Genomic DNA, 25,730 nt, shown 5'->3' with positions numbered 1-25,730 from the left:
CTTGGGCCGTGTAAACCTTGGATGCATGCACAGAGCAGCCTCAATCTCCCTTGTCCCTCGAGGACAGTCCCACGCTCTGCTTGGCTAATGCCAATGGAGCAGCGGCTTTTTCAATGGTGGCGTCTGGGCCAAAAAGGGCCTTTTGTCAGCTGGGATGCCTGATGCTGAAATGAAAAAGGCCAGCATTCTGTAGAGGGTTGGGAGCCTGGGCTCCAATTAGTACTAATGATGATGGACTTTGTGTCCCCAGAATCTCTGATCCCTAATGAATGACGTCTGATGAATAGGGCCCAGGGCACAGAGTGGTGGCAACACACAAACAGCACGCTAATTGGCAACCATGGCGAGATTTCCTGTTGGGGATGCAGCACATGCTAGTGGCGGCCAGGGGAAGGAAGTAGAGGTGAAGGTCATGCATCCTTCAGTCACAAAATTACAGGTGTTCAGGCTGCAAGGGGCTTTGTACACCGTGCCATCTCCCAATGTTCAGAAGAAGCTGAGACCCCAGGAGATGAGGTGGTCTACGATGTCTGGTCAGTCAGCGGGGGTATTCGTTTGCTTGTGCTGCTGTAATAAAATCCCAGAGATGGGGCTTAAGAAAGAGCCTTTAATTCCCACAGCCCTGGAGGCTAGCAGTTCAGGATTAAGGTGGAGAAAGGGTCACTGTCTGGGGAGGGCTGTTTCCTTTTCTGGTAGGTGTCCGTCTTCTTGTGGGTCCCCTGTGGAAGGGGCAGACATCTCTGGTTTCTCATTCTTTTTTGTAAGGTCACCAGTTCCACCAGGTTGGAGGTCCGCCCTCGTGACCTCATTGGACATCAATTCTGTCCCGAGAGGTCCCACCACAGATGGCCTTGCAGTTTGTAAGTGCAGGCTTCCCTTGCGGGCTTCTTCACTGCCCACAGCTCTCCTGTGATAACCATCACTGTCATTGTGGGCCTCGGTATTGGTACCACCAAGGTCCCCCCAGTGTGCTGGCCCTCGGGTACCTCAGGTTGCGTGCTGGCCGCTGTGCCATGATGGGTGACCTTCTCCACACACAGAGAAGGAAGTGGAGCCCTGGGCCAGATAGCCTCGCCAGGACCACGGCCGAGGGGAATCCCAGCCTTCCAGAGGCAGAGTCTCAACCTCTCTCCATTAAATGACTGGAACATCACTAATAAAATGCAAACCTTTTGGCTTCTTAGAAAACTGGGATCATGCAAGGTTTCACTCAGTTTAGACTTTACTAGGATTTTGCAAGCATCCCTTGATTAATTATTGAGTTTTTTGTTTGTGTTTTTTTTTTAAGCTTTTGAAAGAGTATGGAATTGGAAAATAGATGAGTGATTTACATGTCATCTTTACTTTTTACTGCTTTCTTTGGACACATTATTTAGCATCTTCTCTTTCATATTGTCATCAACAAAATTGGAAAGGAGGGATACACATGCATAAGTGAATAAACTTTGGTAATGTCAATGTAAGTTATATACTATATAATATACTTATGAAGGTAACTCCTAGGGACCATCTATTTGCTGCCTTCTGGCACCACATATTGGGTGAATATATACTTTAATTTTTTCTTCCTATTCTACAGAAGAGAAAATATGCCATTCCTTTGTAAAATCCTGAAGGTTAAAAATGAACAAAGAAGCTGGGCTTGGTGGCAAACACCTGTAATCCCAGCAGCTCAGGAGGCTGAGGCAGGAGGATCATGAATTCAAAGCCAGCCTCAGCAAAAGCAAAGAGCTAAGCACCTCAGTGAGACCCTCTCTAAATAAAATAACAAAATAGTACTGGGGAAGTGACTCAGTGGTCAAGTGCCCCTGAGTTCAGTCTCCAGTACCAAATAATATTAATAATAACAACAACAACAACAACAAAGATGCTAATTATATGTCTTGTACTTTCTACATATGGCTATTGTGAAAGTCTTCACAATGAACAGAGTGGCTTAATATAACTTTTGTAACCCTTTATCTCCTCCAGGCTGTGGACCCCTTTTAGCCTGCTTGTTTAGATGTATCTGTAGCACACTGCTCAAGCCCTTATTTCCTAAGGTCACCTGTGCCTGGTTTTATAAGGCCAGTGTCGCCCTTGCAAGCATGCTCACATTCGGGAAGGAAGTAGTCCCCATAGTGAATGAAGAATGCAGAGAGATGTAGGCATTTCAGGCAGGAAACCTGCTTAGCTGAACTTGTCTTCTTTGGGTAGAACTTAAAACTTCCAGGGAGGGTCTGGGGCTGTGGCTCAGTGGTTGAGCACTCACCTAGCTGAGACCCTGGGTTCAACCCCCAGCACTGCAAAAAAATTAAGAATAAAAAATAGGTAAATGATACTTGCATGGAACTGAAGTTACAGATTATGTTGATTCTCCGTTTAACTCCTCGTACAAATCAGTGCTTTTCTCTTGTTACTATATCTGATGGCTACCTGAGCATAGGCATCCTGATACCATCTGCAAAGCACTCTAGACTGGCATAGAGGGGGCATTCATTTTACACTAAGGCTCGCACCACCAGCCATGTATAAAAGTCCTGATGTTTGCAGTAACGAACAGGACGAAGTGGGTAGATTTTTTATACTTGTTTTTCTGCTGACATGTGGAATTTTATGCAGCACTTACATAATAGAAGCAGCCAATTAGAGGAACAGGTTGAGGAAGAGGAATAGTTTAGGAGGGCCAGGATATAATATTTCAAAATTTAGTATAGAAATCTCAATTGGAAACATTAATAAAACAACAAGAGCTATTGATTACCTTTCTCAGTTGCCATCTAGAGGCTATCCTTGGTGTTCTTTAACTGCCTGCCCTGTTAGAGATGCAGTCCCAAGGTCATCCAAATTCTAAGCCTCCAGAAGAAAAGAATCAGCCACTAAAACAGCACTGTGCAGACCCAGTGGTACAGTAGAAGGGTAGAAGTCTCCAGAATCTTCCACACAGTTCTGATCACCATCAATTGGAAATGAATAGTTTGGCCCTTAAATGCAGAAAGATGAGGAAATTGTTTAGGAGACCAAATGCAGAAATTTGGTTGCATCCATTGGGACTGTTTGAGGTACCATCTTGCTGGCAGAGAGATGGGAGGGAGCAAGTGGTGGAAGGTCCTGTGGAAATGTAGTAGTCAGGATGAGGCTGGGTGACTGTGGGGATGACACCAAGTGCTGGTGAGCGAGGACTAGGAGGCACGTGTTGCCCTTGAAAATATAAGTAAGCACAAGTGCAAATAAATACTTGTTATTGTTTTAAAACTTGGTAGAATTACTATTGACCTTGCTTGAAGATATGGGTGTTGGCATGACTGTTATGGATTGCAAGCCACGTGAGGGCAAAGGCTGTGTTTTTTCTCCTCTTACTGATTTAGTCTTGTGTGGTGTGCCCTGGGCATCACACAGGGTCCAGTAGACTCTGGGGAGACCTGTGTATAAGGTACGACCTTTAGAAAGCTCAGTGGATTGTTTGTGATCCAATAAAAAAATAGGTTTGAATAGTTTTCAAAATATTGGAAACTGGATCCTGGGGTAGAATATTTATTATAGGCTGGCAGAAGAAGTGAAGAAGTAGCAAAGAATGCTTCAGAAACAGTTCTTGACAGTGCAGGCAGATGACTTCATTGAGATATGGGTCTCACGAAGGAGGAATCCCAGCGACCCTGCCAGACAGCCCCAGGCCCACAACTACTCTCATGGTCTCCCCCCTCCAGGCTCCTCCAGGACAGTGAGAGGATTTTGTTTTTAAATTATGCCATCTGGTTTATAGGATGCCCGTTTTTAAAAACACCATAAACACCAAACAATAACTGTGAGCACACTTCCCTGGGCTGCAGGTAGCTTCCTGTGCCTGAAGTTCTGCCATTGATTTGAGAGAGTAAAGCCACTAGACGTGTCCTCGGAGTCCGTGCGCATGGGCCTTTGGCCAAGCCCCTGAGAATTCTCAAAAATTTTTAAAAACCCTGGCTAATAGGCAATATCCCATGTTTCACATTATTATTAAATACTACCATTATATAAAATCTCTGGCACAGCCTCTCTCCCAACCGGAAGCAGCTGCTTATGTATCCCTGTGTTGATTCCTGGTCCATTCATTTATTCACTCACTTGCCTCTGGCCACGGCAGCTCCGTGGACCGTGGGACTGCTGTCCTGCTTCAGAACCCTCATCAGTGGTTGAGTTGAGTGGCTTCCCCATGCCAGGCGCATTGTCCTGCTCTTTGGCATTTACAAGAATTTTAATTTACAAATGTTTCTGCTGGTTACCTCAATTGGTTTCGTATCGGCCCTGGGAGGTGAGCAGAGTCCTACTTTCCTGGTTCCATTACAGATGAAGTAAGTGTTATAGTCTGAGGAGAGAGGCCAACCCTGAGGCCGTGTGTAGGGAGAGTGACAGCCCATCTGAAACACTGGAGCCTGGGCCCTCTCCTTGACTACACCCTCCCTTCAGGTGATATCTAACTGTGCAGTATTAAATTAAGCATTGGACTAGATGCATGAAATCCATTTACCTCCGAGATTCTCTGACTGCACAATTGGCCTATCATTTTATTGCGTGTAAGGCATTTTATCAAATGCTACAAAATACCATCTACTTTAAAAAAGCAATTCCATCTTCTACCTCTGACCTGTTATAAAACTCCATATTAGAAATGGTGTGTTGTAAATGGTAGTTTCAGGCAGCGTGGATCCCCAAATTCATTTCCTTCAAGCCTACTTATATGAAGTTCTGCTGAGAATCAGTCACTATTTGTTCCTGAGTTTACAAAAGACGTGAGAAAGGTTGGTGGTGATTTTCTGATTCTGTGCTCTGCCCTGGAATGCTGGACTTTCTTGCCTACCCCTCTTCGTGTCCTGTCCCTGCCTGACCCTGTCACACATAGCACTTGCCGCCTCTCCCAAGCACAGCTCTGAATTGAATCCTCAGCCCTTTTCAGGTCTGATTTCCCCCTGTACATCTCAGATTCTAGTTCATGATATTTCCCCTCTCTGCAAATCATTCCTCCCCTCCTTCTCCCTTCTTCTTTCTTCCTTTCCTCTCCCTTATCACTTCTCTTCCTCCTTTCCTCATCCCATTTATCTCCTGAGCTCCCCCTGCTAGTGCAAATTTACTATTATGTCTCAAATTCTTAGATCCTAACCAGATTTTTATTTCTTCTAGCTTGAATAGGAGGAGCCCAGAACATTCACAGCAGCGTCGTGTTTGTAGCCCATGTGAATGACATTGCATTGCTTACAGACTAAAATGGCATAGTTCTGTTGTCATGGAATCAGTGTTTGCTTATAAACTTACTGCTACAATTGAAAACTAATAAATCAATACTGTGTTCCTGATTGCCACATTTTCCATGTGGGTACCTGCTTTATAGGTAGTTATAGCAGAATGTGTTAGCCAGAAGGCTCCCAGGAAACGCAACAGTGATGAATGTCTGTGCCTCTGGTATCCATATTAAAGTCGGCAACAAGGTCCCCTCTGTTTTGCAACTTCTGATCACTCTGTTTATAATGGTGTTGAGAGAGTCTCCAAATGTGATGAGTTCTGTCTGCACTGAGATGGACACCAGGCACGGGGACACCAGGGGAGCTGGAGCACACCTCTTTCTGCACTCGATGTTGCATCGTGGCTGATTCAGGTTCCATGTCAGCTGGGGCTGGGGTGACCATATCACTTGTGTCCAGACAGCTGGACCAGGAACATGGTCTGTCTTTCCTTGCAGTGTGGCACCGTGGACCAAGGCCTGTATGTGAATCTGACAGAGAGGAACCTGCAGGATGCTCAGAAGTTCATTCTCATGCACGAGGTGGTACAGCCGGTGACCCCAGTGCCCACCTTCATGGAGGACAACAGCCGCTTCTCGCACGTGGTTGTCGACGTGGTGCAGGGCAGAGACACGCTGGTCCACATCCTCTACCTGGCCACAGGTAGGAGCTCGGAGCTCGGTCCTCCTCTGGGCCGTTTTCTGTCTTGTTCTCATTTGATGTTTTAAATTCTAAATATTCATCTGGACATGGTAGCACAGGTTTGTTATCTCGGCCACAAGAAACTGAGGCAGGAGGATTACAAGTTTGAAACCAGCCTGGGCAACTTAGGGAGCCCTGCAGCTCAGTGGTACAGTGCCCCGAGTTCGACCCCCAGTACTTAAGGAAAATTAGTATCCATTTCAAGCTGAAGCTGGGGGTCCATCTCTTTACCTGCAAACCAGCAAGCCCACAATGCTCACTCCTCCTGTTCATGCCCCCGGAAGTCTTCACTTGACTCTCTCTTTGTCCTGTGTCAGCCCAGTTTGACTTGGCAGGAGAAGGCCTCCTTTCCTAATTGCCCTTCCTCAGCTATTCACAAAGCAGAACCTTCCTCGGCAAGACCCTCTTCAATTGGATGTCGCTGGGTGAAATGCTCTCCCGGGGCGGTTGTGGTGATGTCTGCTGGCTTCAGAGGCAGAGCTCACAGCAAACCGTTCCTGTGGATGCCACGTGGAAGCATTCAAGAAGTGTGGTTCTTTTTCTCATAAATAGCGCGATATCGTACAGAATGTCGGTGATAGTGCTTATGAAATTATAAATATTCCAAAGATTCCAAAGTGACCGGAGTGCAGAGGGTGTGCTTCATCCAGGTGGGCCCCTCAGGACAGCTCGGCCCAGCCCAGCCCCAGCCAGCACCAGGCTCAGCTCTGCCTTCACGTCCCCCAGATAGAGCAGCCTCATGGTGGGATCTGCCCCTCTCCACACTTTTTCCTGTGTCTGTATAACTGGCCTTTTCTCACAAAGCACGATTGCTTCTCTTCGTGTTCTTGTGAAGAATATGTCTTATTTAGATAGAACATCTCAATTCGTAATTATGTATTTATCAACTGGTTTATTTCACTCGTGAAGTCCTTGAGGTTTATTGGACTGCCACTCTGTCGAGGTCATTGCCACCTGAGGAGTACAGCGAGAGCACACTGGCTCTGTCCTGCTCTCAGTGCTCACGTCCGAGGGGGAGTCAGGCAGCCACTGGCCAGTGAGGTGCTGATGCAGGGCCATGGTGGGGCAGTTAGTGGCAGGAGGTGGTCAGAGCCCCGGAGGCCCCTGCTTGGCTCTGAGAGCCTGCTGCTGCCCAGAGATGGCATGGAAACTGAGGACTACGAGAAGCAGCCAGCCCTGCAGCCCTGAGGGAAATAGTGGGCACTACAGAATCCGGGGCTGTCTGCTGTGGGCAGGGTCACTAGGGGTCAAGACAGGAGAGGACAGAAGTGACCTCTGAGTGGCCCTGGTCAGGTGGATAGAGGAAACTGCTGCCACTCAGGGCCCCTTATGGAAGGAGTGGAGAGGAAGAGGGGAGGGGAAGAGGTCAGTGGAGACGCCTGCTAGGAGAAGCCCTTTGCAAAGCATCCTGGTGGCAGGGAGAGAAGTGAGGCGGTATCTGGAGGAGATGGGAGGCCAAGCAGGGATTTTGATGATTTTTTTCTATGGAAAGGAAAGAAATGAGTAGTGTACTATTTGGCTTGTTCACCAGGCTACAGGCAGGATCGTTTATCTTTTTCTGGAATGAATGGCAGGACATTTCCAAAAGTGTCCCTGGTCTTTTATCACACACCTCCAGGTTAATGCCATGGAGAGAAGGGTCACCTTCATGGATTCTGAGGCAGCTGAGGCCTTCATCCGTGCCTGGGCTGGGGTGCTGCAGGGCTGGGCCTGGGGCTGGGACTGGGCTGGAGAAGACCTAGGCCAGTCAGCCCACAGCAGCCTGGGGTCTCCACCCCAGCCTCTGACCTGTCCCCTGCTGTGGGCGCAACTGCTGTTGCTGATTTGGAGTTTGCTCTGGTGATTTCTAAGGAAAACCTCCTCCTACGCTAATTTCGATGGGAACCTTAGTTAGCCCTGGTTACTGGTTATAACATGCTGTGGTCAGGGTGGCTTAAGCACCAGAGGCTGACTCCTCAGCGTCCCGGAGGCTGGCAACCCAACATGCAGGTGGCTGAGGGGCCATTTCCTGGTCAGGGCCTGTTCCCGGCACGGCACGGCTGCTGCCCATTGTGCCTTCAGGTGAGCGGTGACCTTCTCTCTGTGTCTCTTCTCCTACGAGCACCAGTGCCATTGCGAGGCCTCTGCGGTCAGCCCCAGTTCCTCCACTCGTGACTCTGGGAAGCGGAGAGGAACCGCTGTTCCGGGCTGCAGACGCAGCGTGCCACCAGTTTCATGGGTTAGGGATCCGAGTTGGGCGGCAGGTGCAAGCCGTCCTCCCACTGCGACTGCCTGAACAGACGCACCTGCCGGTGGCCAGGAGGAAAGTGGGCTCTCTTATTCAGGACTAGTACCTGAAGGTCAGAGCAGGACAGGACGTTGCCAGGGTGGTTGACTGTATGGCCCGTGGAGCCTGCTGCTTCTCCTCCACACGTTCTGGTCCGCTTCTCGCTGATCCAAGTCTCTTCCCCGTTGACACCCAGCCAAGGTGAGACCGTGCTCGGACTTTGAAAGTCGTTTCTTTGGAAGGTTTCTCAGTTCAAGCAGGAGGCCAATGCCGAGTGTGGCTCCTTCAGGATTTTTCTTCCTGGAGTTCTCTCAGCCTTGAGTCTAAGTGCAGGCAGTCCCTGGGTTCTCTGTACGGGCAGAATGAGAGGGCGTTGACCAGTCTCTCCTTAGTTGGCTGCAGAAGGTCTCCCCTGGCTCTCCAACCCCCAAGATGGTCCTTTGCTGCCTCACTTATCTCTTGGCCTCCTGGATGGTCTCACTTGTGTCTCTGCCCATGGCCACCACCACAACCGTTCTCATCCACATTCCCTCCCTGGAAGTGCCATTCAGACTCACGGTCCCTACTCTTCCTTCTAGGGTATTTTATACACTTTTATTTTCATTGAGCTTCAGTTCTAGTGTGTCTAAGTATTTTGATTTTTTAATTATTTTAAATTAATTACTATTATTCAGTCTAATTATTTAATTAACCTTAAACTGTATATAGCCTTAAAATGTTCTAACCTTAGATTGTGACAAGGATCGCACAACTCAGAATATGCTAAGGATCAATGGGTGGATTATTTGATATGCATATTATATCTCAACAAAGAATTTTAAAAGAATACAATTCCTCCTTTGAATTTCTGTATTATTTATTATAAAATATTTGTCTTAATTACAGGATTATTCATAAACTTTTACATAAAAACACTGAGCACAGGGGCACAAGCCTATAAACCATGTAATTGGGAGACGGAGGCAGGAGGGTCATAAGCTGAAGACCAGTGGGCAACTTAATAACACCTTGTCTCAAAAAATAAAAAGGACTGGGGGTGTAGCTCAGTGGAAGAGCTGTTGACTGGCATGTGTGAGACCCTGGGTCCCATCCACAGCACAGGAAAAAGAAAGAAAGAAGAACTTAAGAAAGAAGGAGGGAAGAAATACCAGAAACTATAGAAACACAGGGAAGAAGGATGGGGCACCCCCACCCCACGCATAGACACACAAACACACATCCACACATCTACACATGCATGTTTCCGTCATCGTTTTTCTTTCTGAACTTGTGAAATTGACATAGAAAATGAGCAGATAATAGTGCCACAGGGGAGGGTCCTCACAGGTACCCTATCTTTACCTGAGTGATGTGAGTTGGACCTGAATGGAGTTTATCACTTGAGTGACCTTCTCATCCTCCACCCTAAGGTGGATCGCGCCCTACAGTGTGGTATTTATAAAAATCTCAGAAAATACAGTAGGCGAAGAGAGAATGAGCAGTCTTTCAGGCTCCAGAAAAGTTAATCAAATAGAATAGTCGAGAGTAGAAACCAAAGTACATTTGCTGCCAATTTACTTTGCCTTCATAAAAGAAAGAATATTAATAAAATAAGTATCACTGAAATGAACCATGCCCATGAGATGAGAAGAAGTTCTCATGGTGACAAAGTAAAGTGCAAAATGAGTCTGTTCTACTGCAAAGCTAATGATGACGTTTCAAGCTTCCTGTGAACAGAAGCAAAGCGAAAGGTTAATTCCTAACAGTCAGTGTTTGTAAGGCTGCAGTGACAAATGCAGAGATAAGAAAGATTCTGGATACAAATGACCCAGGAAGACAGGCAACAATATAGCAGTTGGTGGCTTTGAACCAGAGAAACCCATGGTAAGTTGTTCTTGAAGACATCAGTAATGAAAAGTTTCTGAAAAAAAAAAAAATGGGAGAAATGAGTCTGAAGATATCAAAACACTTCACAGTTAAGCAATATCAATTAAGAATAAAGCAACGCTACTACCTGGGCATGGTGGAGCATGCCTGCAATCCCAGCAGCCCAGGGGGCTGAGGCAGGAGTATTACAAGTTCAAAGCCAGCCTCAGCAACTTAAAGAGGCCCTAAACAACTTAGTGAGACCTGTCTCAAAATAAAAAATTAAAAAGGCCTGGGGATGTGGCACAGTGATCAAGTGCACCTGAACTCAATCCCTAGTACCTAAATAAATAATAGTGGATATAACCAGGTTAAGTTTTAAATTCCAAAGGTAAATAAAGAAAGCACTACAGGGAAAAATAGCTACAAATGGGGAAAAGTCTGGTGGTCTCAGAATACTTTGCAGCTGTGAACATGGCCCCCGCAATTCTGAGAAAAGTAAAATGTGATTCAAAAATATTAAACTCACCCAGGAATTTAAAAATTAAAAAAAAAAAAGACAGACATCCCCTAAAATGAAAATCTCAATCAATAGGCTACTAATGATCTCTTTTCTAAACATGGAATACTCCTAATTACTGGCTAAATTGAGTCAAACAAATTTGGAGAAGATTTAAAAAACAAAGCATGGGAACATTTAATACCAGAATTCAAGCAGAGTAATATATTGAAAAGCAGAGAGAAATTAAGCATGACTTATGAGTTTTATTCTGCCCTAATCTTTCCTTCAAAAATAAACATACATCAAAACTTTAGGGACACGACACCTGTGATTCCTACTTTGAAAACAGAAAGCCACAGAAGGAGATCAGAACCGAAACTTTAGGAGAGAAGACGTCCTGAAAGAGGGTGAGAAGGAAGAACTAAGGGGTTGCGTAGGGACAGGATGGCCAGCGAGGGCTTGGGGTGCAGAAGCCCAGGGGCCAGCTTCCTGACTTGCCACCCACCCTCTCGACTTCACTTATTCTAGAATCTTGCCCATTTGCTCCATCTCAGCTCCTTCTCAGGTAGAACTACCAGATTCCTCTAATGAATGGTGACCGGCAGGTGGCCAGGAGTCTCTGGCCCCTTCTTCCATGTCTGGATTTGAACAGCCACACTATTGGGATTGACTTCTCAACAGGTGCTACAGGGCAGGCAGGTAACTCAGAATTGCAGGGACAGATGAGCTCCCTCTAAGGTGAGTTTCAAGCAAGGAGAGGCACGGTCTGAGGAGGGGCCATCAGACGCATCCCTATCACCTTTTCCTCCCAATGCACTGGTCCACACAAGGTTCCTGGTAGAGATGTGCAGGTGTCTCTTTGGCTCATCACAAGAGCATCCCATGGTAACCTATCTCAATTGTTCTGCCTTGCCCTGGGATGGCACCTCCCATGAAGCATCAGCACCTGCTCCTTGCATCCTGCTTGATTTTCTAGACAGTAACAATAAGCAATCCCACAACGAGTAGAATTCACTCAGTGCAGGCAGGGGTAGATGTTACATGTCTTATAGTCTTGTAAGAAGTGTGGATTTTAATCCAAGCATCACCATCTTCATCGTGACTGATAACTTTGCAAAGACAAGAAATGACCTGAAATGTTGAGTGCTTCGAAGATTACACTGTGCCACAGCCCCAGACCTTTTTAATTTTTTTAATTCTGATTAGTGAATTGGAGTAAAAGCAAGTGATGAAATAGAGTAAAATTGTGGTACACTTTCTACGTGGCCAGTACTATTTTCTTGGGATATTAGCAGATTTTATATATATTAGCCAGTGTTGTATATGTCCTTTCATTGAACTGAGTCATGAGGTCTGGTCAGTGGTCAAGGCTGTTTCAATCATAAGCAAGGTTCAGGAGGAGGCAAACCTGGCAGGTTTGGCTAGCAGATGGGCAGTAGGGGTGTGGCCATGGCATGCACTCTTAACTAGGACTGTGTCAACCCCCAGGAGGCAAAAAGAGTTCTAGGTACCAAAAAAAAAAATCTTACGTGTCAATTGCAGATCCATGCACCACAGGAACACCCAGCACTATCTGCGGTGTTACAGTTCCATGGGTGGGAGAACAGTAGAGATGGCACCAGAGAGGGTCAGGAGAGGGGGTGAGGAGGGAAGAGGGGTGTATTGGTGGAGTGCAGGGGCTGTTTTGTGAAAATCAGGACACCAAACAGGTTAGAAAAGCAAGAGAGAAGAGATTCTCAATGCCATATCTGAGATCCACTGTGCCCGTTCCCCCTCAAGAGGCCCCAGGAAAAGATGGAATTACACTTTGAAAAGGTTGGCTTTTGGGAATGTTGATCTTAAATATTTTCAGTAGAGATTCCAACCCATGAATCTGGCTTCCAGATTTAAAAATATAACTTAAAATTTAAATCTACAGATGAACGTTAACTCACTGGGAAGAAAAACCGAGGGAGCAAGAGAGAGCAGACCCTGAATGACTGAGGTCCTGAGGGGCAGGAGGAACTGGGGTCATTGTGACCTCAGGGAGGAGGAAGGAGCTGCCTCCGTGCAGACGGGGCCCACTCTCTCCTGGGTCCTTCACGTGGCTTTGCTCTGAGCTCCGCGGAGAAAAACTACTAGGGTCCCTTCCCACCCTCCCTCCCTGTCCTTCCAAATATCTTTTAAATATAAAACATGCATTTCTGTTGTTATTTGCTGCCGATCATTATTAAGGGCGGGAACATAGTGTGACTTCCAAACTGAAGCTGAGGTTTAAACTGGAAAATTCCTGGAATTTTCTGGAACTGGAAATTTCCTCTGGATTTTCCCCGTGGAATGGACGACGCCTCCAGGGGCTGACAAGGCAGGTGTCACTACCCAGGTGTGAAGAGAGCAGGGCAGGAGAACACCTCCACGTCCTCTTCCTGCCTGCAGGGCTGGGAGGGCAGCATGCTGTGGCTGGAACCCCTGCAGCCGGTGCTTCTCTATCGTGGCAGCCTGGGGACTTGTCCACTTTCAGCTGGTCCTACAGCCCAGCTGCCAGGGTGCCCTGGCATTTCTCCTGTCCCCTGGCATTGCTGAGTGTCCTGAGTGCAACAAACAGCATTAGTTCTTTGCGATGAGTTTATGTCAGGTCCAATTAAAATGAAAAGTCTGCTGTTGCAAACAATGTAAGATATGCCAAACCACTTAAAATGCTATACCATCAGCGGATTGTTCCATTTGATTCAATGTGGGCACAGTTCTTGCATTTTAATGAGTTTTTGTTTTTGAACATGTTTTCTGATTAATTTTCGTGGCTTAAGCTTAGTTTCCTAACCACAAAATAATCTGAAGTTTGTGACTTATGAATTAGTAATTTTCCCAATCTATTTTAAATGGGATTCGGTCGCTCCACTTCCATCTGTGTAGAGTAGCCGATTTGAGGGTTTTCCTCGTGGTCTGCTTTTCCCTCTCTCTCTCTCCCTCTGTTTGGGATCCGTGTGAGGTGGGCAGCCTCCCTCTTTCATGTTCTACATGATCCACATTGATTCCAAGTTACCCCAGGTAGTAAATAAAGATTGTGGTCTATAAATAATAACAGAAAAATACAAATCCTTTCACCTTACCTCTTTTCGTGTAGATCCTGCCTGACACAGATGATTCTCTAACTCCTTTTGGCTTAATGTAGTTGATGGAGTTTAAGCTCAGACCTGCTCTCCTCTGTTCATACAGGAATCTGGTTAGTGTGTTAGTGTGTGAGGCTGATGGAGGCTTCAGTAGCATTCACCCAGTACGACAGGTCTGTTTTGCAAGTCTAAATCTGCTTCTACAGAGGAACATTCAAAGATCTTTCTCTATGGAAACATCAGGAGGCAGATCAGTGGGGAGCTTGAGTTATTGACATGCATAACTTAGGAACCTGCTTAAGAAATTGTAGCAGATATCTTTATCCTGGATAAGTCCCTTGTGAGAAGACCCAGCTGACTACTAATTTGGTGAGGAATCTACAATTGTTATTGCAAAAGGGGTCTTCTAGTTGATCTGGAGGACCTTGGTCTGTAGGTAGTAGAGACTTCCCACTAACTGGTTCCTGCACACCCTTTGTTGGGGTTCAGCACATTATACAATTGTTACCTGCTTCTGTTAACTAGTCCTTTCCATGCGAAATGCTGGTGTGTCTTAAAAGATATTTAATTCATACTCTTTTCCACTTGTGGGTTATTCTGGTCAGATCTGAGTGTGAAAATGGAATAACTGAATGTGTTTCCTGTGTTCACTGCAGTCTTATGAGAATTTTTTTAGGAGACAAACATTCAGCACAGGAGATTTTATCAGTGTTTAAACTTAAGTAATAAGGTTCTGTTGTGGGTTTTTTTCCCGTTTTTTTTTTTGTTGTTGTTGTTGTTGTTTTCCATGGTGATCATTTATCAGCTAAAACAGAAGTAATTTTTGCTTCAAGGAATACCTTCTTAAACTTATTATTGATTTTAGATTTGTGATTGATTATGTTAATTTGAATGAGGTCAGATACAAGGAGGAGCAGCTGTGGCCTGTGGCCCCTGTGACCTTTCTCATTGTCCTCATGCTCTGTGAACCTCCTAGTGGGCTGCTTGGGCTGTATATTTAAACCAAATCCAGATAACCCTCCGTGGACTGAGAGGCAAGGCATCCTTGTAGCACCAGCCCAAGGCCCTGCCTGCCTCCCCTGGGCAGCTCAGGGCTCCAGGATGCCCATGGAAGGGCAGCAAACTGAAGGTGACCTCAGCGGTCCCCTGACCCAGCTCTCCAGAGGAATACTATTGGCACCCACTGTGGGTAGGAACAAGGGCCACCACGTCAATCATCAAGGAAGGTGCACCCAAGGCACCAACTTCAGAAGCGCACAAGAGAAGAGTGCAAGCACACCACTCCCAGATGCAGGCTGCAAACATTTGGGTCCTGAACACAACCTGTTCTCATGGAGGTCTGAAGTGGTCAATTGTCACCGTTTCCCACAGTTTGTCTTACAGGAGTAACTGGAAGACAAGAGCATTTTGTTTTTCGTTTCATTTGTACTGGAGACTGAACCCAGGGATGCTTTACCTCTGAACCACATCACTAACTCTTCTACTTTTTATTCTGAGACAGGTTCTCACTAAGCTGCTTGGGACCTCGCTAAGTTGCTGAGTCCTGTCTCAGTCTCCCAAGTCCCTGGAATTGGAAGAGAATTCAGATGACTCATTTTGTCTTTGTTCTTCTCAGCCTTTGTCTTCTGTAACCTGAACCCTAAACTCAGGTCTGTGGGGTAATGAGCTTTCAAAGAGACCTTAGCAGCCTATGACTGCTCTGGTCTTCTAGTTTCTATGTGGCTGTGCATTTGCGCAAATAGGGAGGGTTTAAATACTGCTACTCTGACGAATCGACTCCAACCATTGCTGCCCTGGTTTCTCCGAGTCTTTTCATATGTCATTTTGTAACTGCTTCTGGAACCATCCTGTCACATCAGTACCCACCCTAGGGAAGCAAGATCTTCAATACCATCCTTACCCATTCACTATAGTCAATTTGAATCAGGTTCTTTTGGTGGTGAGGAGATCCTTGGTCACTGTGGGGCATGAGGGACATTTTCACAATGTGTGTTTCTGCTGCCCATCTGTGGTCATCACCTCTGCATTTCTTGACCTCATTCCTGAGGACAGTCTGACCTGTCTTTCAGTCCATTTTCTGGGATGTGTGGAGCATTCCATGACCGGCCACTTTGAAGGCTACTGCTGGTCAGCTGGCAGAGGGGCTGCCTTGGGTCAGGCCCCACCTCCGAAACCATCAAGCGTGTCAGAGCAGGGGCACGTTTCTTCAAGAGGCAGGACCGCTAACCCCTGAGGGGACCCTCAGCTTTACACAGTTGAACAAGTTACTAAGCAGGATATTCAGACGTGTTAATTTCTGAAGGTTGTGAAACATTGTTATAATCTTAGCAACTTAAAGCAACATGCATTTAATTCCAGAGTGGCTCTGGGTCAGGAACCTGTGTACCACGAGCTTGGTCTGCTGCTCAGGGTCTCACCAGGCTGCCATCCAGAGGTCAGCGAGGGCTGCAGCCCCATCTGAAGGGTGACTGAAGAGGAATGTGTTTCCAGGCTCACTGAGGCTCTTAGCGAATTCCACTCCCTGGGGCAGATGACAGGGCTCTGGGTCTTGCTGGCTGTTGGTGGAATCCAACTTCATGGCTCACAGGGTGGCCCCAGCACATTCCCACATGGTCCTTCCCCGTGGGGCCACGTACTCCATACAGCCTTCAAAGAGAGCCCCTTTGTTCCAGGAGGCCCAGTAGTCCCTCTTCTAAGGGTTTTCATGATCGAGTCAGGTCTATGTAGGATAGCCCAGGTTTTGACGAACTCAAAATCAATTTATTTGGAATCCTCTGCAGAGTTCCTTGCATGCTGCCATGTGATGTGACCTAACCCCAGGAATGACAGAGCCAGTCCTCAAGGGGAAGGACTGTTTAAAGGTGGGAATTATGGGGAGCATCTTAGGAATCTGCCCACCACAGGAGTCTCTTGGATGCCCCCAACTCTTCAGAAACTCCCCTCCCAAACAACATCCTTCAAGTAAAAGTTTCCATTGCTAAAGTGTGAAATTAAATGCAAAGTACTTGCCCTTGAGGCAAAGTGCTGCTACCCGAGGTAGGAGAACTGTGCTTATGGAAAGGGAAGTGGCTGCTGCAGTGCGACCTGCCCCATTCTGTGCTGTCTGGTCCTGCAGCCAAACTGCTTGTGGAAGTGAAGCTTTTGTCCGTTTCCTCCAGAGCTCCACGAGCAAATGTTCACAATTTTGAAAAGTCTGGAATGTAGAAGAGGAGGGGAAAGGAAAATGGCATGAGCTCATGACTTCAATAGGTGATCCCCCCACTAAGTAAAACCACATGAACAAACAGAACACCTCCCTTAAAAACCTAAGAGCCTCTGCTTGCTCCCCTCCAGCTGCCTGGCTCCCCCTCCTCCCGTCTGTTCTTGTCCTGTGACCTGGATGTGTGCTCTTGTCCTGATGAGAGGGACAAGCCTGTGCCTGTGGGTTGGTCCCTTGATGTACAGGCAGTGCAGTAACAGCATCTTTCCTCTGGGGGCGCTGCCTCTCGACACCCGCTTTCCCCAGGAACTCTGAGGGGACTTACAAGTTCCTCCTAGAAGAGTCTGTCCAGGACTTGGGTTCTTGTGAAGCTCTGGGCACAGGTGCACACGCAGGGCACGGAGGAGGCTTGGGACTCCCGGGGACTTGAGCAGCAGGCCTTCCAGCTTCACCACCCCTCCTCCCCTGGCTGGCAAGCGTTCCAGTAGCACGTGAAATTGCCATCAGCCGCTCACGCGCTCCCAAGCTGATACATCCGAAAACACAATTCTTAGAACCATAAAATCCGGAATAATTTGATTCTGTTTGATGTATTAACAAATTGAATCTTTGCTCAAGAAAATCTCTCTGATTCGCTCTCAGATGGGCACAGGGCTGTCATCCCTCATCCCTTGAAGGGAATGTCATCTGCAGCATATGCCTCTCTAAAATGATTTGATCTGCCATACAGAACGTGGTAGCACAGACTTTCCAAAGGAGCAAGGTTGCCTGGACTCAGTCCCTTGGTGCAAAATGGAATCCCATCTAGTCACAGCAGCTGCGTTGCCTGTGGGATTTCTAATGCCTTGGTTTTCAACGTCTGCTGCTTCAGTTTCAAACGCTGTCATCCTTGTTAGCCTGTGTGTGTGGCCCCTGCCTGGGCATGGCGGCCAACCCTTACTAAGCACGCTTAGGCCTCGGCCTCTACATATTGAGATTCTGAAGCCCACATTAGTGCACTGGAAGGGTAGGAAGGAGAGACGCATGGTGAGATGTCATGCTGCAGATGACGTCACACAGCCGCGTGACTGGGAGGAGCCATGCCATCACTTATTATCAGACCATCCTTTGCAGACGAGGAGAGGGAGCCTTTCTGTAGTAGAGGACCAGAACTGACAGACCAGGGCCAGAGGGTGATGAGGGCAGGAGAGGAGGTGTGACCTAATATTTTGCCCCTCATGGAGCCCACTGTAGGAAAGGGGATCTCCCTCAATCCTCCTGGAGAGTGAGCACTTGGGCATTTCCTCCCGCTGGATATCCGCTGTACCCTACGATTTAGGAAATATGTTGGGGGAGGTGAAGTTATTGACAGTACCCAGGTCTACAGGCAGACTTGTCCTGATTGTGGGGAAGACAATCTTGTCAATATCAGACTTTCTGTAATTTGGTAGTTTCAAAAAGTAGAATTCCACAGTGAGATAAGCTGTAAAATTATTTACTGTTTATAATATTTGCATCTTCTTTTCTCCTTTAAAATGTAGAGATGGATTAAACTATGTATTATGGTTTAGATATGAGTTGTTCCCCAAAAGCTCATGTGTGAGACAATGCAAGAAAGCTTTGAGGTGAAAAGATTGGGTTATGGCAGCTTTAACCTAATCAGTGTGGTAATCCCCTGATAGGGATTAGCTGGGTGGCAACTGTAGGCAGGTAGGAGAGTGGGTCCCTGGGGTTTACATTTTGTCCTGGGGAGTGAAGCCCTTTCTCTGCGCCCTTGTTGCCATGTCCTGAGCTGCTCTCTCCTTTGCCATACCCTTCCGCCTTGGTGTTCTGCCTCACCGTGGGTGATCAACAGAGTTGACCGTTCATGGACTGAGACCTCTGACACCAAGAGCACCAAAGAAACCTTTCCTCCTCTAAAATTGTCTGGCCATGATTTTTGGTCACAGCAGCAAAAGAGCTAACTAAAACCCTGCGTTTCTTCAACGTGGCATTTACGGTCTATAACATAATGCTGTGGATGTTGTGGGGGTCCTTACTGAGGAGCCACACGATTCTCCTAGTGCTCAGGATGGAATGGCGTTTTGAGCTACATTCCTAGGGGCAGACACTCTTCCTGCGTGATCCTATTTAACGTACCTGGCAGGTGAATTTGTCTGTCCTTGGAGAAGCTGAGGAGAGGACGTTTGTTAACGAGATATTACATGCAGAGTCAGGGCAGCCCAGACCTAACCAACCTCCTTGCCATGGTCTGAACGTGTCCCCTCCAAATTCAAATGTTGAAACCAAGGATATTTGGAGACACCATCCTCGGGAGGTGATTCAGGCATGAAGACAAGGCTCCTCACGAAGGGGGTCAGCGTCTTACACAAGAGACCACAAAATCCTTGACCTTCACATCATGCTGAGGACACAGCAAGACAGCACCCATGAGCAGGAGGACCTGTACCAGACAGACAGTCTGCAGGGGTCCTATCTCGGAGGGGCCAGCCGATAGGCTGAAAAGCATGTCTGCTGTTTTATAAGTCTCCCAGTTTAGAATGCTTTGTTATAGTAGCCCCGAAGGGCTAAGGCACCCCTGAAATTGAGAATACGGGAAATTAAGATCGTAGAAACAGTTCTTCATGTAAACCAAAGAAAAATCAGTATGAAGATAGAAACTTGTCTCTGCCCTCTTTGTATTGTCTGACCTTAGCAAGTGCTAAATAAATGCTCATTGTGTAGACCAGTGGAAAGTGGTGAGCCCCCTGTCCAGGTGTCCATCTGTCCAACTTCCAGTCATCACCAGGATGCCTGTGATTTTACTAGTCACAAGTAGAAAAGCAATGAGGAGTGTTTGCTTTATTTTTCCATTTAAGTGCATTCATTGCAAATTAAATCTCTGACCATGTGAATGATAATCACCCCTGTTTGGATTTATGAAGGATAAAAACCTTAACTGTATTGGAAATTTTAAACCATCTGGAGATTAAAACAATGTTCACAAGGGCAGTTCTCATTGCCTATTTTTATTCTAAGTCCTGTGCTTCAGTGACTCTGGTTAGATACATTATATTTTTATTTGTGGGATTAAAATTGAGTTAAGAAAAAGGAAAGGGAAATTTGTTCAAGACAGATTTCTTCCTGTATCCAGTGACCATCTGTTACGCATGGTGTGTATGTGAGGCTGGGGTAGTGATGTCCTATGCTGTTAGCAAAGTCCTTCGAACCCATCCTTCGATAACCCCAGTAGAAGCTGGTTTTATGCCACAGAACTCTTTAGAGATATTTGTTGGTCTTGATTTTCAAATATTTGTGATAATGATAAAAATTGGTAATTAATTACCTGAACACCTAAATATATTTAAGGAATTTTGAAAAAAGTTCTCACTTTTAATACGAGTCATCTCCTATATTAATTATCAGCGTAGGGGCCTCATTTAGACTCTCGATATGATCATTTAATTATTTTGGAAAAAAAAAAAAAAAAAAAAAAAACAGATCTTGCCTTAAGCAAAAGAACACTGGCTCAAAACAAAAACAGTTCCAACCAGAGGCCTTGACTCACCACCGGCAAACTAGATCTTTAAAAGCCAGTCCTCACAGTGAGCTGCTGCTCCTGAGGCAAGCTGGGATTTTTCTTTCAATTAGAAATCCTGTTGAATGTACAGCCTTGGCATCTTTTCGTCTCTCAGGCAGAACTCATTTTTCCTGCCTGGCTTGACCAGAGCTGGTTATCTGGGCTCGACTTGCTGACTGTGAGATGCACCAGGCCACCTGTCTTGAGGACCCTCTGACTCACAGTGGAGCCCTTCAACCCGCTCCTCTGGGTCTTCAGACCCAGGCCCTCCTGGCCTTGAGCCCAGAGCATCCCAGGGCACTTGGGCTTGGACTCAGCCCAACTCAGTGGCACCCCTGTTTGTCCTGGTTCAGCTCTGACCTCTTGTCCCTTGTAGTGAGCAGTCCTCCATCTGTCCTGAGGATGGCCTTTGTGACAGGAGGACATCTACCTACTGTTGGGATCAGGTGGTCTTTCTTAGTCACACACTTATGAAAAACAGAAAACTTGGCCAAGTCTCATATTGCCTTCTGCCCAGTACTGGGCTGGGATGGTGTATGACCTAGATTGCTACCAAATCTGCACCATGGAAAGATTTGGGAGCCACACTAGAAAGTCAACACCAGAGCCAGGGAGCTGAGGGGTCCTGGGTCGGTGTCAGTTGCAGGGGGCATTCCTTGGGGTCAAGTGTTCTAGCTTTTCACCTCAGTTCTGTGCCATGATTTAGACAGGCACATGACCTGCCTGCCCCTGGGACAGCAGCTGGGGTTCCCTTGCCCCCAGGTATTCGGCTCCTTTTTTCAGAGTGCTGATTCCACGTCTAGAAAGCCTACCGCCCTCCCACCGCTCCTGCTCATTAATCTCCTGGCCTCAGGCTCACCAGGTCCTGTCGACACTCAAGATGTGTGCTTTTCTCTCACCTCAGACAGCCCCGTCCCCTCACCAAATGGTGTTTTACAGGAAATGGCAGAGCCGCGTGAGCAACAGGCCCTCTGGGAGGGATGTGGTCAGGGAGGGGTGGAGGCACGGCAGCCTCTGTCTCCCACCCTTTTCCTTTCACCCTCCCTGTCCCTCTTAGGAGACAGGGGGAATTCCATTCCCTATGCCATTAGGAGCTTTTCCTTCCCTCGGAACACCTGCCGCCCCCATATCCAGGTCTGTAGGCGAGGCGAGGAGGGTGCCAGCGTCCAACACTGGCAGGACATCCCCCAACCTAGCACCCCAGTAAAACTTCATGAGTGAAAGTGTACATACTTATTAGGTACTCGTCTGAGTCAATCTGGACTGCTGTGACAAAGCACCCCTCACGGGGTAGCTCATAAGCAGGATAAACTTGGCTCTTCCCCTCCTGGAGGCTCAGGGTCTGCTGGACAGCAGCTGGCCACCTCCTCCCTGCGAGTGTCTCCAGGGTGTCTTCCACTAGGTCACCAGTCCCATTCATGAGAACCCCACCCTAAATACTGTCACACTGGGGAGAAGGATTTCTGAAGATGTGCAAATATTCAGCCCACTGCAATACATATTCCCCTTCTTTTGTTTGTTATAGTGACTCATTTTAATATATTGCCATCCAAGCGTAGACTCTGCGATACGCATGTGGGGAGGGCATCACATAGTACAGGGGCATGTGCACAGATGTGCCCCAGAATGACTTTATGTAAGCAAAGAATTTTATTCATACAGAAGTTTTCCATTTTAATAAGATTGTTAATACATATATAACACTATTTAAAATATATACGTAAGACACAAAGAAGAGGAACCTGAGGAGCCTACTCCCGGGTCAGTTAAGGGAGGACTTGGGGGGCCCTTGGCACTGTGCCCCACGCCCATGCCCTTTCCCCAGAGTGAACACCATCCTGAATTTTGCTTTTATGATTTCCTTGCTTACTTTGTAAGTTTATGTTATTCATCATTTCTAAATGGTAAGGAATTTACATAATTTTGAGATGTAGGTGAGAGGACTGATGCATTATTCTGAAGTTTCTCCCTTTTTCTCTGTTCATCCATGTTCACGCGTGCAGTTAAAGTTCCTCAGTTCCACCGTCATACAGTTGTCCCTCTTTTACTTGCATCTCTGGCAGTTCCCTTGATTGGCATTTGGCTGGCCATCAGAAGGGGTGCTGTCTCCACCTGTGCAGGGCTTTACCTGGCAGAACCTCAATTGTGATAGCCCTCGAAGTGACGTCCTGGAGCGTACATGGCTGTTCACTAAAGTGACGTCCTGGAGTGTGCACAGCTGTCCACTACCGCGGGGAACAGCCCGACAGGTCAAAGCCACCAGCCTGCCCGTGGGTGCAGGAAGTCTGTCTCAGTGCACAGACTCGCCTTGCGTGTAGTTCCTCCATTCTTCTCTCACCCCACCACACCTCCCACCTCCATTATATATCATTATCCACTTATCAGGGAAAACATTCAGCCTTTGGTTTTTTGGGATTGGCTTATTTCACTTAGCATGATATTCTCCAGATCCATCCATTTATCTGCAAATGCCATATTATTCTTCTTTATGACCAAATAATATTCCATTGTGTATATATACCACAGTTTATTTATCCATTCGTCTGTTGAAGGGCATCTAGTTTGGTTCCACAATCTAGTTATTGTGAATTGAGCTGCTATAAACATTGATGTGGCTTCTTTACTGTAGTATGCTAATTTTAAGTCATTTAGGTATAAATCAAGGAGTGGGATAACTGGGGTCAAAAGGTGTGTCCATTCCAAGTTTTCTGAGAATTCTCCACACTGTGTTCGAGTGGCTGCACCAATTTGCAACCCTACCAACAATGTAAAAGTGTGTCTTTTTCCCCACATCCACGCCAACATCTATCATTGCTTGTAGAACTTTGCCTAGCATGAGGGAGACCCTTGATTTGAATCTCAGCATTGAAAAACATGTATGTCTTAAGGTGTAGCACTTGATGATTTGTCTGACATGTTCATGTGACGTGATCACGTGATCAAGCTAATCACCATGCCTATCACCTTCTATGATTACCATTTTCTTTTTCTTTCTTTTGTTTTTCCTTCTGGAGGAGTGAGGACATGTCTACCTTCTTCGCGTATTTCAAGTGTACAATGTGCTATTGTTAACTTTTGTCACCATGTTGTGCATTAGAACACCAGGACTTTCCCTGCAGCACACTGAAACACTTTGTCATTAAATGTAAGGAGTGTGCAATTTGGGCAGGGGAACTGAGTCACTGAAGTCATGAGGTTACGGGGAATTACAGATTCCTGCCACATGGAACTCTTCAGATGCTGCCCGTGTGCTAGCCGTTCAGAACAAGGACGGAAGTGACATGCACTGTGTCCGTCAGAAAAGCACTGGACGAAGGGCCTAGGGAGCCCTAACCCTTTCCAGGTCCTTGAGTCAGATGCGCCCTTCGCCTCTTATGGGCTGGGTGACACTGGGAAACGATGTCGCCTTTGTGAGTCTCTGTTTCTGCACGTGTTAAATGAGAATCACGCTGCTATGACACACAGCTTCTCACTGGAATAAAGCAAGAGATGCATACCCACTGCTGTTGTTCACAAGTGGGCATCCACACCCTGCCCGCTGGCTTTTCCAGAGCTCCTAGAAGGAGAGCTTCTGGGGTGAGGGACTCTTGGTCCTGGCTCCCCCGTCCGCCAGCTTCCTGACCACAGTCAGCCCCAGGAGAGCTGCTCCTGAAGAAAGAGCACAGCACGCTGCGCCGGCCGGGGCACTGGCAGCCCTGGTGACAAACTGGAGCCAGCGCCCCGGGGGTTGGTCCAGGATCCTCCTGGACATCTTGTGTGGGTCACCTGCACTTCTTGTGAACGACGTTTGTCCCCTGGACCCCTGCAGACCTCTTGAATCCCAGCTGCAGGGGCTGGAGCCCAAGTGTTCCCTTCAGCAAAGTCTCTGTATGACTTCTACAGTCATGAAATTTGGGACCCTGCCTGCAGGCTCAGAGCGCTCCTCTTGCCATACCTTTTCTCAAATTCCTCCCTACCCCCAGCATCAGCGCCCCACCTCTCAGGCGACTTTCCCTAAGTAGGTAGCAAGGGAGGTGCATAGGAATTTAGGGGCAATTTGTCTAATCAAGTTCTCAAAATAAGTGATGTGATTTTTATTGTGTTCATTTTCCTGCTATTGTTTAGTATCAAACAGAAAGATTGAAAGGGGATAGTTCAAAACTAAGCTTATAAGAAAAGCTTCCAGGCCATATTGAAATCCTGCAGACTCGGTAAACCCTGACTGACAGTCAGTCATACAGCAAGCGGATGAAGCATCACAGACGAGAAAAGACTCAGCTGTTGATGCTGAGGAGCACGCACGCCAGGCAGGAGGTGACAGACGTTATCCTAAGGCTTAACCCAATACCTTCCCTTAGAGGCTAGAAGACTAACCTTCCACGAGTCCACAGATCTGGGGAGGACTGGACTGGCCTGCAAGGTCAGAACAGCCCAGAGCAGAGATGTGGACGTTGGCCCAGGGGCCTGGGAGATGCTTCCTGGTAGAGAAGGTGAGGAAGGACCTTCCTGGGAGAAGCCCCAGGACACACAAGACATGCAGATAGCCAAAGGCCTGGGTGTAGGGAAAGGATGAGGCATTTCATTAGCTGGAGTTGGGAGGTGGAACTGAGTGGCAGGATGGCCCATGGATCCAGGATTTCAGCTAGGAGGACAGATTTGGTCCTAAGGGGACAGGCTGAGTTCTGTTTTGGAATCCCTGAGTCCCCGTCACATGTGGTAGGCAGGTCTCACAGTGCATGGAAATCTTTGTTTGAAGCAGGAAAGGTCTGGATCAGTAATAGAGAGCTCAGCTCATCTCTGCAGCCATGGCAATGGGTGTGACCACAGCCGAAGGACGCTCCCAAGGACTCCTGCTACAAGACAGCTTGGAACATCAGGCACTAGTGTATAATTGCTATAATGTAGCAACTTGGGAAAAATGACAAAATAATGTTCTTATTCCATTCAGGAAAGAGGTCTCATTCTTCTTTTAAATTAATGTTGCAGAAGTGCAAAAGTGCTTAGCATAGATTTTTCTCTACCATCTCAATCAACAACTAATGGGACCAGACATGGTGTAAATCTCACCACTGGGGGTGAGAGGGAAATGTAGCCCGTGTCTTCCTGGCGGGTGACTGTCAGAGAAGGGCTGCCCACAGTGCCAACTGGGTAGTTGTTTTGTAATTTAGAGATAATAAATCTAAGGCAACTAATTTCCTTTTAGAAACTTGAATTGCTTCCTTAACAGAAAGACTGGAGCTAGACCTAAGCTGTGGTTTGGAGGAGAGCTTCAGAAAGCATACCCGGAGGACTCCATTAATTGCACTCTTGTTTTAAATGTAATATGGTCTTTATTCACAGGAAACTCCAGTGGCAAATTTCCTCTGAGCACCAGCTTAT

General features: G+C 46.9%; 1 protein-coding gene across 1 annotated transcript in view; it reads left to right on the top strand.

Annotated features, from left to right (window-relative positions):
- The window catches only part of Sema5a (semaphorin 5A), a 443,089-nt gene that overhangs the window by 319,851 nt on the left and 97,508 nt on the right, over positions 1-25,730 (top strand). The window contains 1 exon segment of the mRNA XM_047556570.1: positions 5,690-5,894. Within this exon segment, the coding sequence (XP_047412526.1) occupies positions 5,690-5,894 (205 nt within the window).

Source organism: Sciurus carolinensis, chromosome 6, assembly GCF_902686445.1.
Source record: "Sciurus carolinensis chromosome 6, mSciCar1.2, whole genome shotgun sequence".
Lineage (NCBI taxonomy): Eukaryota > Metazoa > Chordata > Mammalia > Rodentia > Sciuridae > Sciurus > Sciurus carolinensis.
Note: the sequence above shows the minus strand (reverse complement) of the source record. Positions and strands in the feature narration are given on the sequence as shown.